Source organism: Schistocerca gregaria, chromosome 1, assembly GCF_023897955.1.
Source record: "Schistocerca gregaria isolate iqSchGreg1 chromosome 1, iqSchGreg1.2, whole genome shotgun sequence".
Classification (NCBI taxonomy): Eukaryota; Metazoa; Arthropoda; class Insecta; order Orthoptera; family Acrididae; genus Schistocerca; species Schistocerca gregaria.
The window spans coordinates 393366515-393386064 of NC_064920.1; the positions used below are offsets into that span (position 1 = coordinate 393366515).

The following is a 19550-nucleotide window of genomic DNA, read 5'->3' on the forward strand; positions in this document are numbered from 1 at the left end:
GGTACTGAAACAGAGGATGACAGACTAAAGGCCAAAATACTAAATGTCTTTTTCCAAAGCTGTTTCACAGAGGAAGACAGCACTGCAGTTCCTTCTCTAGATTGTTGCACAGATGACAAAATGGTAGATATCGAAAAAGATGACTGAGGGATAGAGAAACAATTAAAATCGCTCAAAAGAGGAAAGGCCGCTGGACCTGATGGGATACCAGTTTGATTTTACACAGAGTACATGAAGGAACTTGCCCCCCTTCTTGCAGCAGTGTACCGTAGGTCTCTAGAAGAGTGAAGCATTCCAAAGGATTGGAAAAGGGCACAGGTCGACCCCATTTTCAAGAAGGGATGTCGAACAGATGTGCAGAACTATAAAATGTGCAGAAGTATAAAATAAGATTAAACAGTGTAAGAAGTGTATTTTTCTTCTCGCACCTGTAGCAGGAATCCTAGGCCTAATTTTCATGAGCGCGAATCGTAAGTAAGCAGTGAATTGAACTTATAGGTAAACGTTTCCAGTTGGTATAAATATTTTATAAGTGTTGTTACATTAGTAGAAGTGTTAGTGAAGTGTTAGTGAAGTGTTAAATAAGATTAAATGGGGTAAGAAGTTTATTTTCCTTCTCACGCCTATAGCACAGACTTTAGGCTTAATTTCACGCGCGCATATCGTAAGTAAACAGTGACTTAAAATATATGTAATCACCAGTGTTTTTTATTCATTACTTTTTCAACTTATTTATATCTGCCTGAATAGTTTCTAGGGTCCTTTGTTTACGTATTAGCCAGTACTTAAATCAGTTTATACGATTTCTGTTTTTGCCATGAGTGAGAAGTGTGTGACATGCCATAGGATCGTTAGTTCCTGGGTATGGTGTGATGGGTGTTGTAGTTTCCTTCATTGGGGCGAATGTAGTGGCGTGGGAAATGGGGACATAAATGAGGCTCACCAGTGGTATTGTAGAATCTGCAGTAGAGATAGGAAAATACTGGAACAAGAAGGGAAAATTGCAGCTCTTCAAGCTGACCTAGACAAGGCAAGGGAGGATCTGGACAGGTTAAAGAGGGAGAAGGGTGAACAGAGGTGGGAAGTGGCAACAGGCAATAGGGGGAACAGGCAAAGGAAAGCATCAGACAGCTTTGTGATAAATCTTGAAAATAGATTTGACCTGTTGCCTCAGTCAGAATCGGATGAGCCTCATGTAGCTGAAGCTGTAGAAAGGGCACAACAAGCTTTCAAGGACTTGAAAAAGGTAGGGAAATTTGTAAAGAGAAAGAAAGTTCTGTTGTTAGGTAGTTCCCATGGTAGAGATGTTGGCCAACTACTGCAGGAAAATCTAGGTCCAGAGTACCAGGTCACAAACTTTTTCAAGTCTAGTGCAGATCTGGGTCAGGTAACAGAGGATATAGGTTCTTTATGCAAGCATTTCACGAAGGAGGATGCCACGGTTATAGTGGGTGGTCCGGGAAAAAGCATTGACAGAGACTCTGAATATTCCATAGAGAATGACCTGATGAAGATAGCATCAGCAACAAAGCACACGAGTGTAGGATTTGTGTCTGTGTTGAGACGCCATGATCAACCTCATTTGAACTCTTCTGTAGGGAGGGTGAACTTGGAGTTGGAGTGTCTGCTTAGGATGGATATAGGGTCCCATATTGGTTTGATTCCTGTGGATGCTATTCATAGGTGGAACTACACTAGGCATGGCCTTCACCTCAATAGGAAAGGGAAGGGAAAACTGTCTGGCTTGATTGCAGAAAACTTCAGGGGGGACACTGTCACAAGTGGTAAAATACCAGTGGTCACAGGTGTCAGAGGGATGCCTTTTTTAGGATAGGGAAGGGGGATAGAAAACGAGTTTTAAGAGAGATTTGCAGACACACTCAGTTTGAGAAAATAGATGAACAGGAGTCAGATTCTGGCATACAGCCTCCATTTAAACAATGTCTAACAGAAAGTAATCAGAAACTGCCAGTTCATCTTCACCAAAGCAGTTATAATCCCATTAGTATGCAGTATCAGTTATCTTTATTACACCAGAACATTCCAGGACTAATAAATAAAGTTGATGAACTACTCATTTGTATCAGTGAAATGAATTCATCTAACCAAATTGACATAATCTGCCTCTCTGAACGTGAAGTGACCACTGGTATAGATATGTTAGACATTTCAGGATTTAAGCTAGCTTCCTACTTCTGCAGAGTAGATATGGATGGAGGAGGAGTTGCTTCATTTATTAAAAACTGCCATAAATTCAAGAACATTGACATTAATAAATTCTGTTTAGAGCAGCATCTAGAAGCATGTGCAACAAAAATAGAGTTCCATAACAGATCCTATATAATAGTAACTATTTACCGAGCACCTGCAGGAAATTATAATCTATTCATAAATCATCTAGAAGCTCTTTTGGGTTATTTAACAGTAAGAAACAAAGAAATTTTGATTGCTGGTGACTTTAATACAGATTTTGTGATTCAATCTTCCAGTAAACATTTACTGCAGTTAGTAATGTTGTCTTTCAATCTAACTCACACTGTAAACTTTCCAACTAGGATCACTAAATCCTCAAGGACAGCCATTGATAACATTTTTGTAGACAAATCAAAGGAACAAAATCATATCATAAAACCTGTACTAAATGGACTATCAGGTCATGACAAGCAGCTCCTTGTTTTAGATGTAAATTCTAAGCAGATTATCAAGACTGCTAAATCTGAGTAAGGAGAGTATTCACTCAACCAAAAATTGAGTGTTTTAAAAAATGCTCAAAGATATGAACTGGAAAGATGTTTGTAGTGCTAATGATATGAATGAAAAATATAACACACTCATGAACAATGTCAGTACCATGTTTGAAAACTGTTTTCCTCTAAAAGTTACTCAAATTAAACAGAAGTCTATAATAAAACCATGGATCACACAAGGAATAAAGATTTCCTGTAAGACAAAAAGGAAAATGTATCTGTCGACCAAGAATAGCTCAAATGCTGATTATTTAGCTAAATACAAGGAATACTGTAAAATATTTAAAAAAAGTAATTCAGACATCTAAACAAATACACTACGAGAAGAAGAGAGTAATGTCAGGGAACAAAATAAAAACAATATGGGATATAGTGAAAGAGGAGACTGGTAGAACCAGAAAGGAATAGGAGCAAATAGCACTAAGGGTAGATGACACATTAGTAACCGATGGGCATAGTGTGGCAAATCTATTTAACAAGTACTTTATATCCTTTACTGATAGAATGGGATTGTCAGGATAAGTAAATAATGCCCTTGAATATCTGAAACTAGCCTTTACAAATAGCTTCAGGTACATGAATATGTCACTCACTTCACCAAAAGAAATAACTTCCCTAATAAAATCTTTAAAAACAAAGCATTCTAGTGGTTACGATGAAATATCAACAAAGTTAATTAAGGCATTTTCTTGTGAATTTAGTACAATTCTAAGTTACTTGTGTAACCAGTCAATTATAACTGGGACATTTACTGACTGGCTGAAATATGCATATGTTAAGCCTCTATTCAAGAAAGGGGATAAAGAGATGCCATCAAACTACAGACCGATTTCATTTTTGCCAGAATTCTCAAAGATTTTAGAAAAAGTAATGTACAGGCAACTTCTCAACCATCTGACCACAATTAACATATGATCAAGAACACAGTTTGGATTTCTGAAGGGTTCTGATATCGAAAAGGCTATTTACACCTACAGTGAAAATGTACTTAATTCATTAAATAACAAGTTACAAGCGGCAGGTATTTGTTAAAGGCATTCGATTGTGTAAACCACAACATCCTTTTAAATAAATTAGAATTCTATGGTGTCACGGGCAGTGCTGCAAAATGGTTCAAGTCATACCTCGCTAACAGGAAACAAAGGGTGTCAGTGCAAGGGACTAGTGAATTAAGTCATCAGTCATCATCAGAATGGGAAGAAATTACATGTGGTGTCCACAAGGATCCATCTTAGCGCCATTGCTTTTTCTTGTGTATATTAATGATCTCTCATCAGTTACACTGCCAGAAGCAGAGTTCGTTTTGTTTGCAGATGACACAAGTATAGTATGTCGAGTGTAGTTCTAGAAAGATCTGCTAATGATTTTTCATGGAAATTAATAAATGGTTTAAAGCCAACTCACTGACATTAAACTTCGAAAAGACTCACTATATGCAATTCAGAACCTGTAAGAGGTTTCCACCAAGCAATGCATAAAGTATGAAGAAGAGCAGATAGAAGAGGTTGACAGTCTTAAATTCCTGGGATTAGAACTTGATAATACATTCAGTTGGGAGGAGCACACCACAGAACTGCAGAAACGCCTTAACAAATCTGTATTTGCAATTCGAGTGTTAGCAGACATAGGCAACATAAAAGTGAAAAAGCTTGCATACTTTGCCTACTTTCATTCCATAATGCGATATGGTACAATATTTTGGGGTAACTCTTCAAGTCAAACAAAAGTTTTCAGAGTCCAAAAGCGTGTAATACTTATTATTTGTGGAGTAAACTCACGGACGTCTTGTAAAAACCTCTTCAAAGAACTGGGTATACTAACTACTGCCTCTCAGTATATTTACCCCTTAATGAAATTTGTTCTAAATAATATACCTCTTTTTCCAACAAACAGCTCAGTTCATACATACAATACCAGGAACAAAAATGATCTGCACAAGGACTTAAAAGCACTTACTTTAGTTCAAAAAGGGGTCCACTACTCAGGAACACTCATCTTCAATAATTTTCCAGCAAACATAAAAAATTTAGTTACAAATAAAGATCAGTTAAAAGGAGCCTGAAAGACTTACTAGTGGCCAACTCCTTCTACTCCATTGATGAATTTTTTAATAGAAACAAATGATGTGTTGTATATATTGGTACTATTAGTATTGTTATTTCAGCTTAAAAAAAAAGTGACATGTTCCATATCCACGAGGATCTACTCAACACGGATCTATGAAATGAAAACTAATCTAATCTAATCTAATCTAATCAAACCAATATCTCTAACGTCTATCAGTTGTAGAATTTTGGAATACGTATTATGTTCAAGTATAATGACTTTTCTGGAGACTAGAAATCTACTCTGTAGGAATCAGCATGGGTTTCAAGAAAGACAATCATGTGAAACCCAGCTCGTGCTATTCATCCATGAGACTCAGAGGGCCATAACACGGGTTCCCAGGTAGATGCCATGTTTCTTGACTTCCGGAAGGCATTCGATACAGTTCCCCCGTAGTCGTTTAATGAACAAAGTAAGAGCATATGGACTATCAGACCAATTGTGTGATTGGATTGAAGAGTTACTAGATAACAGAACGCAGCATGCCATTCTCAATGGAGAGAAGTCTTCTGAAGTAAGAGTGATTTCAGATGTGCCACAGGGGAGTGTCATAGGATCATTGCTATTCACAATAGACGTAAATGACCTTGTGGATGACATCGGAAGTTCACTGAGGCTTTTTGCGGATAATGCTGTGGTATATCGAGAGGTTGTAACAATGGAAAATTGTACTAAAATGCAGGAGGATCTGCAGCAAACTGATGCATGGTGCAGGGAATGGCAATTGAATCTCAGTGTAGACAAGTGTAATGTGCTGCGAATACATAGAAAGAAAGATCCCTTATCATTTAGCTACAATATAGCAGGTCAGTAACTGGAAGCAGTTAATTCCATAAATTATCTGGGAGTATGCATTAGCAGTGATTTAAAATGGAATGATCATATAAAGTTGATTGTCGGTAAAGCAGATGCCAAACTGAGATTCATTGGAAGAATCCTGAGGAAATGCAATCCAAAAATAAAGTAGGTTGCAGTACACTTGTTCGCCCACTGCTTGAATACTGCTCAGCAGTGTGAGATGCGTACCAGATAGGGTTGATAGAAGAGATAGAGAAGATCCAACAGAGAGCAGCGCCCTTCATTACAGGATCATTTAGTAATTGCGAAAGCGTTACGGAGATGATAGATAAACTCCAGTGGAAGACTCGGCAGGAGAGACGCCATATCTTCACCAAGGAGTCAAGCAGTATATTGCTCCCTTCCATGTATATCTCACTAAGAGACCATGAGGATAAAATCAGAGAGACTAGAGCTCACACAGAGGCATACCAACAATCCTTCTTTCCACGAACAATACGAGACTGGAACAGAAGGGAGAACCGATAGAGGTACGCAAGGTACCCTCCACCACACACCTTCAGTTGGCTTGCGAAGTATGGATGTAGATGTAGATGTAGATTGTGGAAGCACCTGGCACAGATGCGTCATGCAGATATGCAGCTGCTGTATGAAGGCTGGGTTGCAGGTGGTTCCTGGCAGGGGCTGAAGCTCAAGAGAGATACATGGGATTGTGAAGGGCTGCCCATATGTAATGCTGGTGGCACATGCACCAAAGCCAGTTTTGTTAGCCACCCAAAAGCCTAGAAGAACTAATGGCAGGGCAACAGACCAAGTTATGGGCTGAAAGGTAAGGACAGCTTTTGGAGTCCTGTTGAATCTCTTCGCCATATGATTAGCAGCAATGTAGTAACTAGTAGTAAAATGGATGACTGTATCACAAGTTTTGGTGAGTGTTTTAAACAGGCCAGATATGAACTGTCAGCCATGATCCACCATCTAGTGGGGGGAGGAACCGTATAAATGAGATGAATGCTGAATCACATTTCTCTGAAGTACAGTATCAAACTCGCATACTAGTTCTCCACAGGCATCATGATAGCCTGGAACCCTTTTTGTTTTACAGACACACAAAACTGACTCATCATTGATGTCTTCATGAGTCATGTGTCTGTCTGGTAGCACTACAAGAAGCTGTTAAGATCTGATAATAAAAAAATTCGAACTTTAACTTAATACCACAGGAACATTAAATTGCTGAACTCATTGTGTGCACAGCTCGGTGTCATCACAGGGAGTTCCGGAAATTGGGGATGCTTCATGGAAAAACCTCACACTCTGTGGCAAGGAGGTGTGTGGCAGATGAAATTCTTGTTTTCAGATGCATACAGTTGGCGATGTGGTTTCTGCTACGTGAAATGAAACATTGTCTACTATAGTGTGAATTGTCTGTTGAAGCAGGTGGGTGGTGGGCACAAATTCATAGTACTGCAGCACTGAAAATGATAAATATTTTGTAAATCATGGTACATGTTAAATACTCCCTGCATATTTGAGGGCTATTATCTGTGCACAGAGTTACGACATGATGGTACTAGGATGAGTCATGGAGAACTCTAGGTGACATGAATTGTGAAACAACCATTCAACCCACGATGCATATAATCCAAAGATGACAGTGGGCCAGCATTTATACATTGTTGATGTTAGAGGGCTGTCATCACTCACACACAAACACACATACACACACACACACCTAAATATAAACTAGTAGCTGCAGAAAGTAACAGTTGTTTAATAACAAGTAGTGTAGAAGCTAGCAGTTGTTTAATATAAATGGGAAAGCAACAGCCTTTTGTTCCCAATATGGTATTACTTCTGCTAATTCTTTCATCTGACATTCATTAGTACAAATGGTGAAGTGAAATACAGCAGATTAATGGTGGCTAGTAGTCAGTAGAGCTTATGCAAGCAGTTTAGGGCAACTACTTTTCTCTTCTATTTTATACCTTGAGTCATTGCATTTTCATGATGATTCTCTTTCATTATGGAGGGTGTACACAATGTACACAACACAGGAATGGGCCATTTTATCTTACAAGTGCATGGTCACCACAGCATTAAGAATATGAGAGCATATGAGAAATCACTTCTTAATCATGTTTAATGTTTTTCAATACATTCCATTTGTGTTGACATTAGCAATGAAGCCATTAAAAATCAGGAAGACAAACCCTGAAACTATAGTTGATAAAAATCAAAGTACATCTAGCAGTATTCATTCTTCTTAATTTCACCATGGCTATTGGTGGCCACAGAATTTAATGTGGGGGGTGGCGGGTGGGGGGTGGAGGGGGGGGGGGGGGGGGGGGAGAGACTCTAAAACTGTCATTTTTTATACAAATGTGTAGGTCAGTTTTGAGCCATGTAATGCCACAAGAACAAAATTTTATAGGTGACATGAGAAATATATTCCAGAGAACTGATAGTTATCCATTCACATCTTACGAGAATTCCCTAATAAATAAAAATTTTGTACTCCAAATTACAAAGAAGACCGGTGACACCATCGCCCTGAATCCTCCACCCTCCCCTTCCCTTGTGGACAATGGCCATGACTGTCATTTTGATATATAATACTAATTAAAAATACTATAACATGTAAGCTTAAAAACATGATCATCATAGATGATGCAGTAAATTTAAACATGTCACACAACTACCCTATGTAAATCATAACACAAACAAAGAAATAAATGAGGTTGTCACACATAGGATTTCTATTTTTCACTTGATGTTTGCCAGTGCCTTCTGCCTGGTGGTCAGTTGCAGCATATCAGTCACATTTCACAAAACTGGACAGAACCCACTTTGAAACTCACGTGTTGAAACATCAGCAGCTAAACTCATGTGCTGCTGACAAGGTAACACTACCAAACTGTGCATCTACAACTTGGCTGTCCATTAGGGAGGGTTGGAGGCGGTCACATATAGGTGGAACCATGGCCAGCCACTGCGAGCAAACACGCCGTACGCTCTCTTCTGATGGCAACTTTAGACCTGCCCAGTCACTCTCCTCTCCTGCTCTCCAGCCCATTCAGTTTCAGTGCTTTCTCTAGGCCTGCCTTTCCATTTTATGGCATCATTATCAGCATTTCCCTACAGCCTGGCCATCCTGATTATCTGATCTTAATCCATGTGACTTCTGGCTGTGGAGCTATCTTAAAGATGTTGTATTCAGTGTTCCGATTGCAAATTTAGATGCATTGAAGGCACACATTGCACAACACATTTTGACTATTACCCCAGAAACACTTTGATCAGTTGTGGAACAGTGTGTTTCTCAATTTCAACTTGTTGCAGAAAATGGTGAACAGCATATTGAACATGTTTTGTGCCAGTCACATAGAAATTAATAATATGATTTTATTTTGATTGATGCTTTTTATGCGGTTTTGGGCCTGAGGACAATTAAAAACTGATGTGAGTGATGCTTTTTATGCAGATTTTGGCCTCAGGACAATTAAAAACAAATTTTTCCCATCTGATGTGATATGACACTGTGGTGGATGGGTGTATGTAACTAACAGTATCACATCTATACACCCATGCACTCTGTGTAGTACAGTTTGTTTAATGTCAAATGTACACCTTAGACATTGTTGTGCATTCATTTGTCATTTGTAGTCGACCACCATTAAATTATGATGCTTACAGCATCATCTGTTGCTACATTTTGTAACTATTTATTTTTCTTCTGCAATACGATTTCCCCTTCTCTGATAATATTCCGTTGCAATTTGATGTCATTCAGACCAGTGGTGTTATTTCTACAGCATTTTGAAAGTTTAACTTTAATTATAATCACCCTGAATATGTGGAGCAAGAAGCCTAAATAAATCACGAAGATTATCAAAATTAATGCTCCATTTTTTGTTAACAGCAATTAAATCCGTTTATGCAAGTTTCTGCAAAGCTGAGACTGCAAACCTAACTATGCAGTTTCAAATTTTACAAGATCAATGAGAGCAGAGCTAAGTGATCATACAATGCAGGCTTTTCAGTCAATTCTGATGTCACATTGAACTTTTGTGCTGATAGATTGTGAGTGATGCATAGAACTTTCCCCTAATGTTTCATCTCTGACTGTGAGTGACACATTCAGAAGTAAAGTGATGAATTTCAACCACTACTTGAGATGGCGCTGACTATATAGGCAGCATAGAGGGCGCTACAATCCCTCAAATGACGTTGGCTATGAGATTATCTTTGGTAATATTATCATTCTTGATTGAAAGTGATCAATTGCCTTCTTATGGCGCAACGTTGGCTACATTGGGTGTATGTCAAGCTGCTTGTGTCTGTGGACTGTCTATATTGGTACTATGAAAAGTAGTGTTAATATCATTCTAGCTGAACACAGGAAGAACTGCCACTTGTGAGATACTGATAAATTGGCCTTAATGGAACATGTTTACCGAGAGGGTGACCATGAAAGGAAATTCAATGGGATGAGTGTCATGTCAAAAAAATCACATATTGTGCATACATGCATAGAGAGGATATTGAGATTTATAAACACCATAATAATTTTTACAGAAAAGAGGAAGGTGTTACATCAGATGAAATTTGGCTGTCAATGTTGCAAAAGAATGATTGATTACTTTCAATCAATGATGTTGGCATTACCAGAGATAATCTCATAGCCAATGTAATGTAATGGGCCATGGTGTCCTATACATTGCCTATATGTTCAGTGCTCCCTCAAGTTCTGGTTGCAATTTGGTGCTTCACCTCTGAAGATGTCTCCCTTAGTTGGAAATGAAATGTTAGGGGAAAGATTTATGCATTGAGACAATGGTCCAGAAGTTTTAAGTGAAAAAAAAGTTAAGTATTTTTTGCTTGCTCATTTCCTTGAACATAATCAGAGTTGGTAGTGCTGAACTTACGTCAGGCATGATATCACATACTAATTTCAGCTGAGAATTCTAGCAATGGTCACAAACTTTATGTATAAAATATGAGTTCTGAAAAATTTGGTTAGATTAATGGTTATAATTACACAGCTGCATTAAGTTTTGAGAAATTACATACACCATTACAATTGAAGAAAAGAAATATACCTGCACTGGGATAAGGACTTGAGGAAGGTTGATGATTTCATTTTTGTGAATACCATTTTGACAGGAAACCTGTTGTCATTTGTTGCTGAGGTCAAATCTATGATCATAATTTTCACTACCATGTAAATACTATTTGATCACTTGTCAACACCAAATCTTATCTTATTACTTACAATATAACATAAGAGGCTGGGTTGCTCTCTGCAGAATCAGTGAGGAAAATAATGTTTGAAAAACAGTGACTAAGAGAAGGGGCAGGATGTGTTAAGACATCAGGGAATACCTGCCATGGTACCACAGGTGGGTGCAGACTGAAAAAAAAGACATAGGGAATAACACATATTGTAATACATGCAACAAATAATTGACATCATTGAGAGTAAATGTTGCTCTAAGATTAGAAGTCTGGCAAAGGAGAGGAAGTAACAGCGCAATGCACAGAGCATGTCAAAGACCGAAGGAAGAAAATCATTACCTATGCATAAAATTGGAATTGTCTGAAAATATATCTTCCAATAATAATGAAGGGGGAAATCTCAGAAAATAAGTTTTTAAATGTTTTTTATAAAGCACGGCAGAAATTCTGTATGTAAGAAGCAGTAGTTATCTGTAAACAGAACAAAGGAGACTCATCTATGTCGTGTACACAGTGCTGAAAGTCTGATACAAACCTCACTTCTAACCATAATTATGTCTATCAAAACAACATGAAACGAGTTCTCTCTAAGAATATTGTACCTTTATGTCAGCAGAAAATCTGTACCGTGCAAGATTTATAGCATATCCATTTGCTAAAGATCCTCCGGGACAAAAAACTCCTTCACCATCAGGAAATCCAACTAATTGGTTCATTTTCTCAAGAACTGTCATTTCCATAAGAGTAAATACAGGAGCCACTTCATATGTATAAGCACTTGCATTAAGAGAGGCAGCAACCCACTGTCCGGCCAGTCCATATGGATCAAGGCTGTGAGGAGGAAATAATATTTTTTATATTAGAACTTCTACACCTGAAAGAAACGAGAGTTTTTAAATTTATTGTTATCAAAATTCATCATCAGTTAAAATCTCAGTCTTCATTGGATTATATGTTGTGTACAGAGATCAATGCCTTTAATATAAACTCATTACGACCATCAAGAATGATATCAGAAAGATGAGTGGCATGATATTTGGCATCTCAGAATAAAACAAAAACATCATGAACATACCTCACCTAAGTAGCAGTATGCAATTTCTGGTATCAGACCAACAAGGTGGAGTAACACAACAGTCACAGCAATTAATTACATTCTTGTAATTATAAGGAGAATCACAGATTTTTGCTGAGGGATGATGCTTCACTCAACATTATATGTGGTAGCACCTTCTCTAAAATGAATCACCAAGCTCTACTTCTGTATATACAACAGAATACTCTGTGGAGAACTTCTCATACTCATTAGAAAGTGGCACACTAGTCCAAGGACCACTTTCAGTAAAATGAATGATGTCATGCCAAATTGACTCTCTTCTAACTCTAGACAAGATGGTAGGAGTTTTCTACACTAAATCATGTAGGCTTGGTGTAGAATTTAATTTTTTTGCCAGTGTTAATTGATTTGACCCAATCCATTGCCTGGCAAAAAATTTCAAAGCAGTAATAGCATTAAATTTAGTTTTAACACTATAGTGATGGCAGTCATTTGCCTTTCTTCAACTTGAAGAATCAGTTTATCATGCCAGTTATAATGAGGAATATAACAAATGCTTTTCATGCATGAAAATATCATACAGATGACAGTCACATTAAATGTGAGAAACATAATCATAAGATTTAACAGGGATCCAAACCCCAAAGCTTTGTACTTTTAGTCTTGCGTTTACTGAATGACGAAGTTTACTGCTAACACTTGTTCTCCTGATCAAAAGGCAATTAAATTTGATTGAATTTGTCCTTAAAATGATTAATAATAACTGCAAAATAAATACAACTGTATCACAAGAAGAATGATTAATAAAAACAACATTAATTTTTTCAACTGCATGCCACAAAAAGGAAATTGAGAGGTGTCCCAAGATGATGTCAGTCACATATTTTATTCATTAATTTTTTGCAACAATAAATAATGTGTTGATGTTGCATTCTCAGAAATAAAATAAAAGTTAAAATAAAGTCAAGTACATGGATAACCCAATGCATCATGAAATTGTCAGATATTCATAGAAAGTTTTAAGCAGCAACAAACCAAAATGCACCTTTGAAACTATCAGTATATGAGAGAAGCTAAAGGAAGCTGCACAGGGAACTATTAAAGAAGTAATGAACAAAATCAATCAACTAAAAAATAAAACTATCCTGTGCCCTTGAAGGTATCTCAAATAGCACCATTACCCAAAGTCAAAGCAAAAAAGCTCTCATTTTCTAAAATGATTGAAAAAGTAATTCATGATATGTCATCTAACATTTGAATAAAAATAAAGTATAAGTCAATGATCAAAATAGTTTCAGGAAAACGTACATAGTGACTTCTTGAATGAAGCCCTGAATGCTTTACATCAAGGTGATTTAGACTGTTGGCTGTTTATAGACCTAGCTAAACCCTTTGAACTGATCAGTCACAATCTGCTTCTTAGGAAATTATACAGTTATGATATTTGTGGTGTTGTTTATAACTGGCTTAAATTGCGTTTTTCTAAGGGAAATAGAGGATAGAAATTTTTATTTAAAATAAAAACCACCTTTCAAGATACAGGAAGTTAGTTATTATGTTTCTCAAGGCTTTGTGTTAGGTCCCCTATTAATCTAGATTTCTATCTGTTTTGTAATACCACTTGTCAGCACTAAAGACAGTGTCATTCACAGATGTCAATAGCATTTTATTGCATATACATAAATATTCTAAAAGCCAATGTACAGTTACATCAGAATTGAGTTACAGTCTTCCTAGAATAAATGCTTTCCACATTTAATGACTAGGATTTCTCAAGATCATTAAACACCTCTACTGGAAGGCATGAATTGTTGTTATTTCACAGTTTTTGCTGTTTTGAGTATGATAAACTGGCACTACAGTGATCATCTTTGTCATGCTAGTGTAGGTAACAAATTCATGCAATGATTTCCATATATAAGGCAATTTCAAGTTTTTCCTTTGTCTGAAACTGCGCATGCCAGATTTGAAAGACTAATAACAGGAAATCCAGGGTGGAATAATTACAGTATTATGAAAAGGATATACTGCTGCTCACCATACACAGGAGATGTTGAGTCACAGACAGGCACAATAAAAAGACTGCTGCTACACATGTGAGATTTTGGCCAAAAGGATTCCTTCTAAAGTAGGAAACACACACACATTCATGCAACAACAACTCTCACTCACAACCACTGTCTCTGGGCACTGGGATTGGACAGTGAGCAACTGCATCTGATTGGGGAAGCAATCTTAGTGGTTGTTGTAAGGAGGAGGCTGTAGTGGGGAGGGGAAGTGTTTAGAGCTGCTTGTGGGAACATACAAGGATCTGGTGAGGTCAGGGTAGGGCTTCTAGGTGCAATCAGGAGGTTAGGGGGGAGACAGAGGAGGGGAAAGGGGAGTGGAAAATAAGAGAAATAGAGGAGGGGAAAAAAGAGAGAGAAAGGGAACGACTAGTTGGTGCACTGGTGAAATAGAAGGCTGTGTAGGGCTGGATTGGGAGCAGGGAAGGGGACTGGTGGGTGAATGCCAGGGTTAGTGAAGGGTGAGGCAGGGAGAGTTCTCACCTGCACAATTCAGAAAAGCTGGTGTTGGTAGGAAGGATCCAGATGGTACAGGTTGTGAAGCAGTTATTGAACTGAAATACATTGTGATGGGCAGCATATTCATCAACTGTATAGTCCAGCCATGTCTTGGCCACAGTTTGTCAGTAGCCACTCATGTGGACAGACAGCATGTTGGTTGTCATGCCAAAGTAGAACATAGCACAATAGTTACAGCTTAGTTTACAGATCACATGACTATTTTCACAGGAAAACATACCTTTGATGGGATAGGTGATGCTTGTGAATCAGACAGGAATAGGTGGTGCTGGTGGGAGGATATATGGAATAAGTCATGAGGCAAAAGGTTGGAAGTAGGGGTGGAGAAGGGACTGACAAGGATAGGGTGTAGGTTTGGTGGGCAGCAGAATACCACCATGGAAGAGGTGGGAAGGATGGATAGGATGTTCCTCATTTCAGGGACAACAAGAGGCTGTCAGAGGCTGTGATTTAGTTGCTCCAGCCTGGGTTGGTACTCCATCACAAGAGGACTGCTCCTTTGTGGCTGTAAAGTGGGAATGTGGGTGGTGGTAGATGACTGGAGACTCAAGGTATGGGAGATCTGCTTTTATACAAGGTTTGAAGGGTAATTTTTGTCTGTGAAGGTCTCAGTGAGATACTTGATATATTCAGAGAGGAAATGCCCATCACCATAGGTATGACACCCAAGAATGGTTTGGTTGTATTGAAAGGACTTCTTCATATGGAATAGGTGGCAGATGCTGAAGTAGATATACTACTAGTGGTTGGTAGATTTTATATGGACAGAGGTACTGATGTAGCCAACTTTGAGCTGGAGGTTAACTACAAGGAAAGCAGCTTGTTTGGTTGAGGAGGACCAAGTGAAGAGAATGAGGGAGAAGGCATTTCGATTCAGAAGAATTTGGATAGGATGTCCTTACCCTCAGTCAAAATCATAAAGATAGCATCAGTGAATCTGAACAAGGAGAAGGGTTTCGAATTCTGGGTGGTTAGGAAGGATTCCTCTAGATGGCCTATGAATAGGTTGGCACAGGATGGTGGCATTTAGGTGCCCATTGCAGGAGAATGGATTGGAGAGTTTTTTGACGTGTAGTTGTAAGTGCTGCTCTAGTTCCTGGAGATGAGGTGGAGGAATTTTACACATGGAGAGGAGGTACTGCAAGCAGGACTTCGTCCACAGAAGTATTACCTTTTGCCCCACTACCAAATTCAATCATGCTGGACTTGTTAAAACCCTCTCCTTCTCTGGTCCCTACAATGGAAACACTTTTTTGTCACCAACCTACCAATCAAACTCAAACTATAGCCAATGTTGAACCTTGCCTTCTTCTGTTTACTACTCCATCTAACCATGATCCACCACCACTGCCTCCAAACCAAACTCTGTTAACATTCTACACTTTCTTAATCTCAAAACTTTCCTCACCCACTCCCCCAAATCCAACAACATGGACACCTACCCTACATCTGCAGAAGGAGCCACAACCCACCACCTAAAAACTGATCCTGACCTTTTAATCCTTCTTGCTGATAAATACAACAGGGTCTCTAGTTTCTCCTCAAATCCTTAACCCCAACCAGAAATTCTACCCTCTCTCTTCACTTGCCCCTGCCACTCCCTGCACTCCTACTTTTTACATGCTTCCTGAAGTCCATAAACCCAAGTTTCCTGGCCATCCCTTTGTGGACAGTTACTTTTTGCCCCTCCAATCTCCCCCACCGCCACCCATCCCCAACAAGCAAATCGTAGCTCCTCAAATACACATTTTACCTTTTTTCATTGTGTGAAGTGCTCAGTTTTACATTTCTAAACATTTAAAACAAGTTTCCAGTCTTTGCACCACTTTCTGATTTTATTAAGATATGGTTGAATATTTATGTATCTTCTTTCAGACAGTACTTCATTATAGATAACTGCATCATCTACACACTTGAAGTTACTTCTGCATCTAATGATGACTCTCCAGCCAAGATAAAATGCTGTGTCCTCCCTGCCAAAAAGCCCTCAATCCAATCGCATATTTCGTTTGATATCCCATATGATTGTACTTTTGACAATAAGCATAGGTGTTGTACTGAGTGAAATGCTTTTTGGAAATCAGGTACAGCATCCCCCTCACTGCCTTGATCCAAAGCTTTTAGTGTCATGTGAGAAAAGTGCAAGTTGGGTTTCACATGATTGATGTTTTTGGAATCAATGCTGGTTGCCATTCAGGAGGTCATGCTGTTCAAGATACCTCATAGTGTTTGAGCTTAGAATACATTCTAAGATTCTAAAACAAACCAATGTCAAGGAATTGGACTGTATGAGAATTGTACCAAAAGTAAGGTTCCCAATGAACTACAGCCTCAAGGGAAGGTGCTAGGCCAAATCCAACAACAGTGCCATGCACAGTGGCTCCCCCACTCTCAAGCCCAGCTGTCAACAATTTTCTATGTTGCTCAATGTTAGCTTGGCAGCTGTCAGAGATGGAAGTGTTGATCACTGCTCCCGCCAAGTGTGAGGTTCGGGATGTAGTCCGGTTTTTCCATACAAGGAAGTTACTGCCCATGGAGATTCATCAGCAACTGACTGAGGTTCATGGTGAAGAGTGCATATCCATTCAGCATGTCTGCAAAATGGTGCAGGGCTTTTGCTGAGAGTTGCATGGAAGTTCATGATGAAGAAGAGAGTGGAAGACCACTGGTTTTGGATGTGATTGTCCAGAAGATCAACAGTGAGCTGCTCAAAGATTGGAGGGTCACTTTCCATGAACTTGCTGAATGCATTCCTGAAGCTTCCCACGGGACAATTGAAAGAACTTTAACAGAAACGTTGGGTTATTGCAAGTTGTGTGCTCACTGGGTCCCCCGGCTGCTGACTGACGGACACAAGGAGCAACACCTTGACTGTGCTCGCAAGTTTCTTCAACAATGTGAGGGGAGAGGCAACAAGGAGAAGTTGTTGGACTCTATCATCATGGGAGATGAAACATGGGTGTTTCATACACCCCCAAAACAAACCAACAATCCTGTCAGTGGCGTCACTCCGGTTCACAGCCAGCAAAGAAATTCAAACAAACACAGTCAGCAGGAAAGGTTATGGTCACTGTTTTGGAAGCGGAAGGGGGTACTCGTCATCCATTTCATGCAACTGGGATGACAATAAACTCAGGCAGATATTATGAAACATTGACCAAACTCCAGCCAGCAATCCAGAATCGCCAGAGGGGACGACTAACGGAGGGAGTAGTACGTCTTCTCAACAACGCCCGACCCCATGTCGCTTGTCAAACACAGGAGCTTTTGAAGAAATTCTGGGTGCATTGTTAAGCCCCATCCCCTGTGCAGCCTGGACTTAGCCCCCAGTGATTATCACCTCTTCCCCAAGCTAAAGGAACACTCAGATGGCAAACGCTTCAAGAGTGACTATGAAGTCTGAGCAGAGGTCACACACTTTCTCAACGGCTTGGTGGTAGACTTCTTCGACTTAGGAATACAAAAGCTGGAGCACCTTCTTCAAAAGTTTGTCAAGAAAAATGGAGACTATAATGAAAAACAGACAAAAGTGTAAGCTTTTCAACAATGTATAAATTAATAACAATAAACAATGTTTTCTATTCGTAAAAAATATGGGAACCTTACTTTTGGTACAACCCTCCTAGTTTTGTGGATCACTTCTACTCCCCTTCTTGTATGTGTGGGACCTGTGCTTTTTTCCAAGAGCAGGTCATGGTTTATTATATGAGGGATCTATGATAGATTATAGTTGGAAGAGGGCCCAACTAGGCTGCAAATTCAGTATAAAATCTGACAGGGATTCCATCAAGTATTGGAGCTTAGTTCAATTTTTATAATTTCAGCTGTTTCTCAACAACCACTGACACTAATACTTATTACATTCATCCTTTCAGTGGTATAAGGATTGAATTGGGGAAATTCTCATGGATTTTTGTTTGTAAAGGAACATTTGAAAATGGCGTTAAGCATTTCAGCTTTTGCTTTGCTACCCTCATTTTCAGTTCCTGTTTCATTCACTAGGGACTGGATTTTGAACACATCGATCATGTGAAATCCAACTTGCACTTTTCTCACATGGCATATTGAAAGCTTTAGATCATGTCAACCAGGTAGATGCGGTATCTTTTATTTTCGAAAAATATTTGACTCAATACTGCACCTATGCTTATTGTCAAAAGTACGATCATATAAGGTATCAAATGAAATTTGTGGCAGGACCAAGGCCTTTTGGTAGGCAGGACACAGCATGTTATCTTGGATGGAGAGTCATCGTTAAATGTAGAAGTAGCTTTGTGTGTGAGCCAGGGAATTGTGCTGGGACCCTTGCTCTTCATGTTGTATATTAATGACCTTGAAGACAATACTAATAGTAAAATCAGGCTTTTTGCAGATGATGCTGTTATCTACAATGAAGTGCTATCTGAGAGAAGGTACATAAATATTCACTCAGATCTTAATAAGATTTGAACATAAAGCAGCCATTGGCAACTTGTTCCAAGAGTTCAGAAATGTAAAATTGTGCACTGCACTAAACAAAAAACATAGTATCCTATGACTATAATATCAGTTAGTCACTGCTGGAATCGGTCAACTGATCCAAATACTTGGGTGTAAGACTTTGTAGGGATATGAACTGGAATGATCACATAGGTTAAATTGTGAGTAAAGTAGGTGGTAGATATCAGTTTATTGGTAGAATACTGGGAAGTGCAATCAGTCCACAAAAGAGATTGCCTATAAACCACTAGTGTAATCCCTCCTGTAATATTGCTGAAGTGTAGGGGACCTGTAACAGAAAGGAATAACAGGGGATACTGAACATATATAGAGAAAGGCATCATGAATGGCCACAAGTTTGTTTAATCTGTGGGAGGTGTCACAGAGATACTGAAGGAACTGAACTGGAAGACTGTTGAAGACAGATGTAAATTATCCTGAGAAAGTCTATTGACAAAGTGTCAATAACTGACTTTAAATGATTACTCTATGGATCGACTACAAACTCCTATGTATCACTCACAGAGTGCTCAAGTCACA

General features: G+C 38.8%; 1 protein-coding gene across 1 annotated transcript in view; it reads right to left on the reverse strand.

Moving 5' to 3' along the window:
- Nucleotides 1-19550, reverse strand: part of LOC126348887 (cysteine sulfinic acid decarboxylase-like) — a 117938-nt gene that overhangs the window by 73717 nt on the left and 24671 nt on the right. The window contains exon 2 of the mRNA XM_050002391.1: nt 11492-11720. Coding sequence (XP_049858348.1) covers nt 11492-11720 — 229 coding nt within the window. The remainder of the gene's footprint in view (nt 1-11491; nt 11721-19550) is intronic.